The sequence below is a fragment of the Juglans microcarpa x Juglans regia genome, chromosome 1D (genome assembly GCF_004785595.1).
Source record: "Juglans microcarpa x Juglans regia isolate MS1-56 chromosome 1D, Jm3101_v1.0, whole genome shotgun sequence".
NCBI lineage: Eukaryota > Viridiplantae > Streptophyta > Magnoliopsida > Fagales > Juglandaceae > Juglans > Juglans microcarpa x Juglans regia.
In genome coordinates this window covers 15,897,043-15,909,025 of record NC_054594.1, presented here as the reverse complement: position 1 = coordinate 15,909,025, position 11,983 = coordinate 15,897,043, and the positions used below count along the sequence as shown (strand labels likewise).

At 35.5% G+C, this 11,983-nt stretch overlaps 2 protein-coding genes and 1 pseudogene across 2 annotated transcripts; all 3 read right to left on the bottom strand.

Moving 5' to 3' along the window:
• Positions 1-246: 246 nt before the first annotated feature.
• Positions 247-1,671, bottom strand: LOC121234185 (annotated as a pseudogene).
• Positions 1,672-6,191: 4,520 nt separating this feature from the next.
• LOC121234104 (protein FAR1-RELATED SEQUENCE 5-like) lies at positions 6,192-8,245 on the bottom strand. The gene is made up of 4 exons (XM_041129951.1): positions 7,426-8,245; positions 6,557-7,335; positions 6,345-6,467; positions 6,192-6,260 (listed from the first exon to the last, which is right to left on the bottom strand). Exons 1-4 carry the CDS (start codon positions 8,243-8,245, stop codon positions 6,192-6,194), a joined length of 1,791 nt encoding a protein of 596 aa, XP_040985885.1.
• Positions 8,246-8,395: 150 nt separating this feature from the next.
• LOC121234016 lies at positions 8,396-9,112 on the bottom strand. The gene is made up of 2 exons (XM_041129850.1): positions 8,969-9,112; positions 8,396-8,878 (listed from the first exon to the last, which is right to left on the bottom strand). Exons 1-2 carry the CDS (start codon positions 9,053-9,055, stop codon positions 8,396-8,398), a joined length of 570 nt encoding a protein of 189 aa, XP_040985784.1. The 5' UTR covers positions 9,056-9,112.
• Positions 9,113-11,983: the final 2,871 nt, after the last annotated feature.

Sequence of the window (11,983 nt, the reverse complement as noted above, 5' to 3'; positions counted from 1 at the left end):
TTTCGGATTTTTTTTTTTTTTCATATATGTATTTTTTAACATTTTTAAATATTTTTTAAAAAGATAAAAAAATCACAATATTATTAAAAAGTGCATATTTAATCATTAAGTAAAAAAATAAAATAAAATAAATAAAAAATTGGGAGCGGTAGCCGCGGGACATCTATCATTTCCCAAGAAGAATAATGGCAAACTGAAATCGTGCAACTGATACAGTTTAATGATATAAAGCAGCTCAAAAAGGAATTCATATTTGAATATGAATATAAATTCAAATTTTTGAATGCCCTCTGCTGATTGGTGTAATTTTCTCCAACAATTTATTACAAGAAAACGTTTACTTCCATTGATACGTATCTAAAGAGATTTCGCATCTATAAATATAATGCATAAATTTTAGATATTCAGACTACTAAGCCTTCACTTCACCTGTTTGGGTTCATCATGTTCTGGGATCAACAGCCCAAGCCTTCCTTCCTCTCTCTATGCAAAGAAACTTTATAATTGTTGTGATACAGAGGATTAGATGTCAGAATCCGCAAGTCTGAATTGCCAGTGATCTCCAAAACCTCAGGCAACCCGTTAATACAACCCTTGGACATGCCCACATCAATCCGTATTGCCTGGTTATTGCAAACCCCATTGATCCCAACCTCCTGGACTGTATGTCCCATTATCATTCTCTTCGCGCCGGGAATGGTGGCGAGAACGCGTTCAAGAGTAGAACAATCGCAATTCTTTGCTACTTCGTGCGAAAAGCTCCTCAACCACGTCACCCCATGTGTCCTGCTCATGCAATACTTTGGCGCAAGCTTTCCCCCCACACCATTAATCCAATCCCTCACCTCCTCGTTAATCTTCTCCAACCCATAGGAAACATGTTTCGGCAAAAGCCCGCCATGAACAAAAACCGAATCACCCACAACCAAGATAGTCACATTCTGAGACAAAAACCGGCCCGATATCGGGCCTTGTGGCCGTAACGCAGCCATTCTCGCTCTGAGACCTTGTACGAGGCCCTTATCATTGAGGCCGCGAAATGATGGAATCCCATCAAACAGATCCTCCGGCTTTTCTAAACCCTTGCAGAGACCTTTCATTGCTTGCCCAAAACGGTACCAATCAGCCCAAACCCTAAACTCCTCCAAACCCGCTTTCGTCACGATCCGAAAATCGCCCTCCACATTCATGATCTCGTGGTTTCCGTTCATCGTGATCAAGGTTCCACCACTCCTCGCAGCTTGCCGCTTCAGTTTCTCGAGGAAATACAGGATCTTGAGCTCGTCGCCGCCGCGGTCGAGCACGTCGCCGAGGTGGACAACGGTGGAGGAACCGCCGATCCATTTGTCGGAGCAGTCTATCAGATTGGCGAGCCTGAAAGCCTCCTTGGACTTCTCGAGGTCACCGTGAAGATCTCCGATCGCGACCAGACGGTCCGGCGGGGTTGGGTAGCGGGTTCGCAGGGGCTGGAGATTTTGGGAAACTGAAGAGGGGTTAGGAAGAGAAGGATCTCGAGGTAAGAAGAGGCCACCGTTGACAGAAAAGTCAACGAAGTTGTCGACGAAAGAGGAGAGGAATTTGGGAATGTCTTTACATAATGGCGAGACCTCAGAAGTAGATTCCGAGTCCGACGTTGTTTCCATGGTCTTTCCCTCCTGTCTTTTAGCAAAATAAAGCCGGACCTTTAGCTTTGGCACAGGACCAGATTCGAATATTTTTCTTACAAAAATGCTACTCACAACTGCGTAGGGGAACCCTCGCGGAATCGGGTCCGACGTGGCAATTAATGGAACGGCGTCGTTGCTCAGCGGCTTTTGAAAACGGTGACTATTTTCAAATTAGATGCGCTAAACGGCTTCGTTTAGCTCACAGACCTCGAATACAGAAGGGGTCACTTCACCTTCTTTCCCATTTCGTCCATCCCCACAAAACCCAACCCTTCACTCTGTCTTATTCTTCCTCTTCTCCGTGAAGCCCCATCGTGGAGGCCACGAAGCCCTATACTCCTCCACGAACTGGCCGCCCCACGAAGCCACCGCATACAAAGTCTTCGCCTTCTCCACAGTCATTCTTCGTGGTCTCCTTCGAGCCCACAAACCCTTAGAAGGCCACGAACCAGCGAAGTCACTGTCTTCCAAGTCTCCTTCTATGAAATCTTCTCCACGAAGACACAGAGCCACATCCCCTTTGTCTTCTCTGTCTTCTTTTTCGTCTTCTCCACGAACCCTCCTTCCCAGAAACCCAAATCTGAAATCCCCTTCCCCCGAAACCCTAACCCTAAATTTGTTTGGTTATCAAGCCCCGAAACCCTAACCCTAACCTTAACCCTAACCCTAACCCTAACCTTAACCCTAAATGTTTTTGGTTATCAAGCCCCGAAACCCTAACCCTAACCCTAACCCTAACCCTAACCCTAACCCTAACAAAATTTGTTCTAATCATCGATCGGGCCGAGTTTCAAAGTATCCTCACTACAAAAATGTCGTTAGTTTTCTCCTTTTTTTGTGCTTTGCTTTTACTTTCCAAATGTTTGGAAGTCAATAATTATTTATCATACATTGTACATTTAGAACTATAATACATTGCCTATAATGTATAATTCTTGCATTAACTATTTAGTCATGTAATTATTCAAATCACATACCGTATCATCTTGTTAAGTTACCAATTTATAAATTCGACATGTATGACAATAGTAGAATCATATGGAATGCATAAAATAATATTTGAGCAGGGTATTTCAACAAATTTTATTTTATTAAGCTGTTTATGTAAAATGTTAGTGGGATGTTTTACTCTTGTCATAAGACTCTTGTGTATTAAACTGTTACTGTTAGTCGTGTATTTACTCTTGTGTATTTAGTACTCTTGTGTATTTAGTACTCTTGTGTATTAAACTGTTACTCTTGTGTATTTAATACTCTTGTGGATGAAACTGTTACTATTACTCTTGTGTATTTAGTACTCTTGTGTATTAAACTGTTACTCTTGTGTATTTAATACTCTTGTGGATGAAACTGTTACTATTACTCTTGTGTATTTAGTACTCTTGTGTATTAAACTGTTACTCTTGTGTATTTAATACTCTTGTGGATGAAAATGTTACTATTACTCTTGTGTATTTAGTACTCTTGTGTATTAAACTGTTACTCTTGTGTATTTAATACTCTTGCGTATGAAACTGTTACTATTACTCTTGTGTATTAAACTGTTACTCTTGTGTATTTTATACTCTTGCGTATGAAACTGTTACTATTACTCTTGTGTATTTAGTACTCTTGTGTATTAAACTGTTACTCTTGTGTATTTAATAATCTTGTGTATGAAACTGTTACTATTACTCTTGTGTATTTAGTACTCTTGTGTATTAAATTGTTGCTGTTACTCTTGTGTATTTACTCTTGTGTATTAAACTGTTACTGTTAGTCGTGTATTTACTCTTGTGTATTTAGTACTCTTGTGTATTAAACTGTTACTCTTGTGTATTTAGTACTCTTGTTTATTAAATTGTTACTGTTACTCGTGTATTAAACTGTTACTGTTAGTCTTGTATTTACTCTTGTGTATTTAGTACTCTTGTGTATTAAACTGTTACTCTTGTGTATTTAATACTCTTGTGTATGAAACTGTTACTATTACTCTTGTGTATTTAGTACTCTTGTGTATTAAATTGTTACTGTTACTCATGTATATTTGTATTTAAAATGGTTTATGTACTGTTATTAATATACATCATCATTATTATTATTATTATTATTATTATTATTATTAATATTGTTATTATTATTATTAATGTAAGTTTGATATACACTTGGCATGATATACTGTTTTTAGAAGTGAATAAGCAGGGTTTAGTTCTCAATTTCTCACTTGAGTTTTATTAGACTATCAACTATTTTTAAAATGAGGCACCCTTTCAATTGTCATAGCATTCTTTAAACTTCACAGAACATCACTAACTGTTATTGGGAATCTTACTTCCACATTAAAACTGTTAAAGTGCTAGCTACTGCTACTGTTACTGTTATTGTTATTGGGATGATTACTTCCATATTAAAATGTTCAAGTGTATCTGAATAATTCAACTAATTCCATCCCGACAATTGAATTTTCTGTACTGTTGAAATTACTGCTATATTGGGATGTCATCATCAATATCTTCATCTTCCTTTGGTAAATGTGCTTTGGGCATACCATTCTGTTTTTGTGAGGAGCCAGCCATACTAAGACTGGCTCGTACTGCAAAGAATCCAGGACGACCCTTCTTGATGATGTCCAAAGTACAACACTAAGGTAACTACATAATTTGTACATAAAACTTATTCATGTAATCATTAATATTAAAGCATCTAACATTTGTTATATAATGATTAATATTAAAACATCTAACATTTGTTATATATCTTCTTAATTTGCAGGGATTACCATACTGTAGGTTTTTCAAGTAGGCAGATATTAATGAAGAGAATGAGCTCCATCTTCAAGAAAGCACCAATGAATTTGTAATGAAGGAGAAAGAGCTAGAGAAGAAAATCGAGGATGTCCACAAGAGAGAGATTGAGGTTATGAAGAAGGAGTTGGTGCTTCGGGAACAAGAAGCTGAAATAAGGCGTTCACGCAAACTCCTTCGGGCTTATTGGGCTTTTGCATTTGTAGTTGCATTTCTGTGGTTTGTGTCTAAGTAATTCCTAGATAGTGTTAGTAGTTCCAGAAATTGTATTGGGGTTTTGGTATTTACTTTTCGACTATGTAGTTGATGTATGGATATTATGTAAAACTGCTATTATGTACAGTTTGGGATTGTAAAACTGTTATTATGTACAGTTCGAGCTTGAGCAGATTGTAAAACTGCTATTATATACAGTTTGGGATTGTAAAACTGCTATTATGTACAGTTCGAGCTTGAGCAGATTGTAAAACTTTCCTTATGTACAGTTTGAGATTGTAAAACTGCTATTATGTACAGTTTGAGCTTGAGCAGATTGTAAACTGCTATTATGTACAGTTTGAGCAGATTGTAAAACAGTGATGTAATATATTTTGTGTTCATGTATGAGCAGTTTGTATGGATCTTGAAATAGTTTGTAAAACAGTTTGTATGGATATAACTTTGTTGTGAAGCAGTTTGTGATGGAAACTTTGTACACAGTTTTCTGTTTGTATGGATATTGGTTGATAAGCAGTTTGTAAAACAGTTTCGGTTGGATTTGAGCAGATTGTGAAACAGTTTGTGAAACTGTTTGTATTGGACAGTTTGTAAAACTGTTTTGTGTATGTATGGATATTGGTTGTTGATAAGCAGTTTGTAAAACAAAACAGAACAGTTTCAACATTTTAGCAGATTGTAAAACAGTTTGTAATGAGCAGTCACTGTATGTAATGCAGTTTGTGAACAGTATATTGAGCAGTTTGTGAACAGATTGGTATGGATGATGTATTCAAGTAGCAGTTTCTTAATAGCAGTTTGTAAAACATGTAAGCAGTTTGTAATATGGGATGTAATGCAGTTTCTGAGTTTGTAAAGTAGTTTGTGAACAATATCAAATTGGTGAGTTTGTAAAGCAGTTTGTAAAACAGTTACTATTGTGCAGTTTGTGAACATATTGATATGGATGATGTATTCAAATAGCAGTTTCTTAATAGCAGTTTGTAAAACATGTAAGCAGTTTGTAATATGGGATGTAATGCAGTTTTTGAGTTTGTAAAGCAGTTTGTGAACAGTTACTATTGTGCAGTTTGTGAACAGTTACTATTGTGCAGTTTGTGAACATATTGGTATGGATGATGTATTCAAGTAGCAGTTTCTTAATAGCAGTTTGTATTAAAACAGAACAGTTTCAGACACAAAATGATGACACAAAATGCCATTAACTGAACTGTATTACACAGAATGTAGTTTTAAAAAGATCATTACATGATGACACTCTTCATGTAATTTAGTAAACTGTTATGAACATACAACATAGATCATGGTAAATAACAAGCTGCCAAAGCTCCAAAAAATAACAGTTTCCAAAGCTCCATAGTAAATAACAGTTTCTATCATCTCAAAGCTCCACAAAATGTCGTCACCAAGTCTTGGAGCTCTACAAAACATACAATATAAATCATGTCAGTTTCGAAAATGTCAACTAAAAATATCAATTGTAACAACATGTTAGCATTATTAATAACATACTCAATGTATCAAATCATTGCATCGGTTGTGATTCACTCAACCCAATTTCTCCCGGTTGCGATTCATCTAACCCAAATTGCATCTGTAAATAGTAAACACCAACTGTTATGGCGTTGTGATATGGATAATACTATTAAAATTGAGACAACACAAGAGACCCGCTTACACTTTCTTGACTACCAATCACCGTTTCTCGGGCCTGGACTTGTTCAACATTGGGAGTATCCATCTCTCCTCCGCCAAATAACCTCCTGCAAGTGTCCACGACTGCTGTATCTCCTCCATCTCGCTAATTAACAAGTCACAAATATCATTTAGCATATTACACAATATTTGCATTAAATGGTATCTAAAATTTAAAATATTTACACTATGCACCTGTTTGCGTTTCCCCTTAACTAGTACTCTCTTCGTCTTTGCTTTAACTTTCCTCATGTCTTTCTCCATCCTTGATGCTCTCCTTAGAGATGGGGGTCTGCCTTTTCCTCTCACAACTTTTGGACTTAGTACTTGCTTTGAACTCCCAACTGTAGTTGTATCAGCAGTCGTACAGCCAACATTCGCACCAGGGAGGGTTATCGATGGGGGTTCTTGGTTGGCACGATATAACTCAATCATTGCATACAATTTTTTAGTTGCATCCTCAGTATGCCGACTTGAACCCGCAGCATGAGTAATCATCTGATAACAGATATTCAATAGACTTGAATATCTATTAGCATCTGCCCGATGATCCCCTACGTCATAGCTGCTATGGATCAATGTGTACCTCATTTTGATGTCTTTCCGCCATCGATCTAAAATGTATGTATCCGGCACAGACTTAATCCCATTACATTTGAATATTGCCAAAATGTGCCTACACAATATCCCCCTCATTTGAAACAATCCACATGAACACTTTGCAGTTGCATCTTCCTCACTAAAGTCCACATAGTGTGTAATCGGCTTTGTGAACTCTTCCACACGAACTTCATCCTCTACATGATATGTCTTTATTGTACCATCATGCTTAAATAACTTTGGATCCATATCAATAATACTGGTAATTTGTTGTTGAAGTTCCCTGAATTTAGCATTCGTGTACAGATCTTGAAATTTCTTCTCAATTGGGGATCGAGCTATACAGGGAATGGAGACACTAAATGAATGGAAGTCTGCAGCAGTTTCATTCTCAATTTTCTTTTTCAGAGCATTATCAAATTGGTCGACAAATTCTTTTAAATTTGTCTTGGCATGAATATAACCGTCAAAAAATGCATTCATGCTCTCGCTCCGCTGCGTAGTACTCATTCCCGCCCAAAATACGTCCCTCAAGAATGCCAGTACCCAATGCTCACACTCATCATATAAACTTTGTAGCCAGACATTTTCATGCAAGTTGTACGTGGTGATTAGCTGCTCCCAACATTTTTCAAACTCTTCAACACTTTGAGTGTCATACACACACTTCATCAAAGCAGTTTTCATGCCACTTTTGTACGCACTATGAGAGCCAAGCTTTTCGGGGACTTTCTTCAGTATATGCCACAAATAGAATCGATGTCGGCTTTCTGGGAATACAATGGCAATGGCATTTTTCATCGCTCTGTCTTGATCTGTGATTATGGCTCTTGGAGTTATACCGTCTATACATTTCAACCATGTCTGGAATAACCATACAAATGTCTCGGTATCCTCACTGGATATCAATCCTGCTCCTAACAAAATTGACTGGCCATGGTGGTTTACACCAACAAATGGTGTGAAGGGCATACCGTATCTATTGGTCAGATACGTAGTGTCAAATGTCACCACATCACCGAAATACTGATATGCTGCCCTACTACGGGGGTCCGCCCAGAAGACAATCTTCAATCTCCCCTCATCATCTAAGTCCATCAACGCAAAGAACCCGGGATTTTTGTACTGCATCCTTAAAAAATAATCTTGAAGCGCTCCAGGGCCACCTTTCCCAAGTCGCAAATGTCTTGCCTTGTCCATATAATTACGACAATCATTTTCCAAAAACGGGAGATTCTCGAATCCACCGGCGCCAACGACAAGACTGCCAAAGTTCTTATTCATTCGAATCCCAGCCAGGTCATTTGTATCTAGAACTCTTTTTACAGTCTCGCTAGCTTCTCTATTACAACGAAAGAAGCGGGATTTCTGTGGACTGAGGCCGTGATTATGTATATTATGACATGTTGTCAACCGTACATTTCCCTCAACTTTTTAGGCATTAATCTTTGCCTTACATTCCGTCTTTCCTGTCAGACGTGATTTGACGACATTCAACGTTCTATTTCGGGATTTCCCACCGCGGGCACAAGCTAGGGTGACATATCTAATAGTCCCATCCTCGGCCTTTTCACTCCTTTTTGTCATCACCCCAAAGCCGTTTTTCTTACCATATTGCTTATAATAGGTCAATAACTCTTCAAAAGAATTAAATTCCATCCCTGACTTTGGCTCCTCAATCGTATCACCACCATCCATTTGGACAGACTCAGGTGTCCCGGCACTGCCATCCTCAGTATCCCGTGAAACAAAGGTATCCTCTTTACTCTCCTCATTAAGTCTAGAGGATGTATCAGGTTTTTCAGTTTCCTTACAATTGGGTGGATCCTCTGTATGAACTCTTGAGCTCGTTGCGGAGCTAGTAGTGATGAGAGGAATGGGAGGTCCCATCTCATATTGAAATTTATAACCAGTATTCTGCATAAATCACAAAAATTAACACAATTAAACTTTATGATTAATAAACATATTTATTAAAAAAAAATACTAGCAAAGTTGCATCACCACCTGAATGTTGATTGGATATTGGTTGCCATCTGGATATGGCATAAAGGCTGGTGACCATGCAGGCATTGGTCCATGCCAAACGTGCATATAATTTGATAGGCTTGGAGCAGTTGTTGGGATGTCCTAACATAAAAAATAATAATGAGAGTCGCAACCAATAAACATCAATGTAAGCACATTCCAACAAATCTTTAAAATAATATCACATATCGTGCTTAGAGAATTTGAGCTACTTGGTGTTAGCCCAACTGAGTGGTCTTCTCATTTTTCCATGCTAACAATTCCAATGAAAACTATACCTCCTGAAGAAAGAATAAGAAGAAAATCACTAAATTATGTTGATCATTCTTATGAAAACAAAGGTTAGAGGCATTAGTGTATATGATCTAAACAAGTAATAAAAAATATTTTTTTTAACAATTATCATGTGTAATGAATTAAATTTATTAGCAAAAGAAATTGATTTGTGCCTACAACAATTGAAGAATGGACTCTATCATTTGAAAACTTCATAATAATTTAACTATTAAATGGTTTTGATTGAACAACCTAGTCTCTAAACCCCAAAATCAGCTCACTAATGCATTTTGCAAAAAATTTATAAAGCATTATGCAAAAAATCGTCTATGGTAATAGACTATGATATAGATAGATGAACAGCTAGCTAGCATCCATTGACCCCCCCATGGTGACATATACAAGTAACCCAAAATGTAAGCAAAACATAATTAAATGAAGTCACAGATGATATAGAACACCATTTATAAAAAGGAAAAAACCCTCTCAATTCAGCTTTTAGGTATGAGAGATGGCATAGGGCTTGTCAAAGTTGTTGCCCAGTCATGGGGTCTCTCTCGGTTGCCATATATTCATGACTTTTGAGTCTTTACTGCAAGAGTTGATCTTGCCGATCGTTTTGTGCTTTTTATTTTGCACACTTATGGTTTTGGACATTTACATTCAAATGCATACATCTTTCTTAGATTTTCTTGAATTAGTAATTACCATTCATGTCATGCTGGCTGTGGCAAATGTGCCATTATCTACACAAGAAGCCAACAAAAACACAGAATGCCAACCAAGAAGCCAACAAAACCAGACCCTTTGCACTACCACATTATCTACACAACAAGTAGCAAAATGAAATACTAACATCTATAAAATGCAAACAATGTGGCAAAATTAATAGAGATAACCAGTGCAAATAAATTTATTTCTTACTTCCTACACTTTTTGGCTGACCTCGAAGAACACTCTGGCTTTGGAGCCTTCCTCGTTAACAACTAAAAATGCTTATTGATGTTTCTAACCACCAAAATGACAACAAAAGCAGCACATACGAAGAAATGAAGTCACGAATATAGGAAGCTTGCGTTGTGGGATGTCTTACCTGAAGCTAGCAACGGAGACACGAAGCCGAATAACAGAGATGGAAGAGATCTCACAGTTGTTCACGTGAACACGAACGAAGAGATCTGCGGTTCTTCGAGACCCAAAAATCGACTGCTTCAAGCTCAATATTTTCTCTTCCATGATTTTTTGCAACTTTTGTGAAATTTTTTTTCTGTTTCTGAAACATAAAAGGTCATTTTCGTTCTGAAATGTAAATTCCCTCCTTTTCTGTCCTTCTTCGTGTTTTTTATTATTATTAATTAAACCAGCTGACGTGGCATAATTGCCACGTGAGCCGGTTACGCAGCGGTTTGCTACAGACGGTTGTCTGTAGCAGTATTGTCTTTCTTATTCCTTTTTCTTTTCTTTTCTTTTTTTTTTTTTTTTTGCAAAATAAAAATTAATCATAAAGGATTTAATAAATTTGTTTTTTTTTTCCTAAATCTTTAATTAATTTTCTAAAAGTGAAAACACTTTACCACATCCTAATAATTATATAATAAATAATTCAACATTTTTAAATTTTAAATTAAAAATAATATTTTATTTAACTTTCATGTTAACTCATTTTATCTCGATTCATTATTCAAATCGTATCTTAATCTGATTTGTAGTAAATGGATATGATTTTTTTTTTTTAAAAAAAAATGAGAATGAGATTTTTTTAAAATCAAACAGTTTTGAGAGTAGACAAATTTTTTAAACTATGAACATTAGGAAAAAGGCGAATTTTCTTAAAATATTTCTATTGGCAATAGAAAAGTATTTATAAATATGATTGTTAGTAAAATAGAGAGTTTTATAAAATAAGATGGTTTAGAAAAATAAAGTTTAAAAATGAATAGACATGGAATATTTAAATAGAGTATAGTCTAGATTAAGATAAGATGAAAAATATGTGAATAGTAATAAAATAATTTTTAAATAGTAATAAAATAGTTTGAGTTAATATGTCTAGCTTATTAGGTTTTGGGAAAGTGGAAAGAAAAAATTTAATAAAAATATTATAAAATTAAAATATTGTTAGAATATAATTCTTTAATATAATTCTTGTTTTTATATTTGAAAATGTAGAATTGTTGTTTGTGTTTTTCTTAAAAATTTGAAAAAAAAAATTTAATAATTAGGTAATGATTAAATAAAAAAATTAAAGATTAAAAATTAAAAAATAGTTATATTTAAGTGATGATTAGAAAGAAAATTAAATATAACTAGATGAGATATATTAAGATAAATATCCAGATGAGGTAGGAAAGGAATAAAAAAGAATACTTTATTATAATAGAGAAAAATGTACTTTAATAAAATAAGTGGCTGATATGGAAAGCCGCCAGTATAATTTGCGAATGATATGATTTCTATCAAAAAAAAATTCTATCGATCATTTTTATATCATACATATTTTTTTTTATTAAATTTGTGGTGTATAAATGAAAAATAGAAGAATTAGTTTAGTTTACTAAGAATAAAATAAATAAAAAATCATGTATGTATGTGGTGTAGGGATGATGAGTAGAAGGACTCATCAGGCTTTGTTGGATTCAAAAAATATTTTAACTCATTTCATTTGATTATTGTAATTTTTTCAAATTCTAAAAAAAAATACAGTAAACAATTCAATTT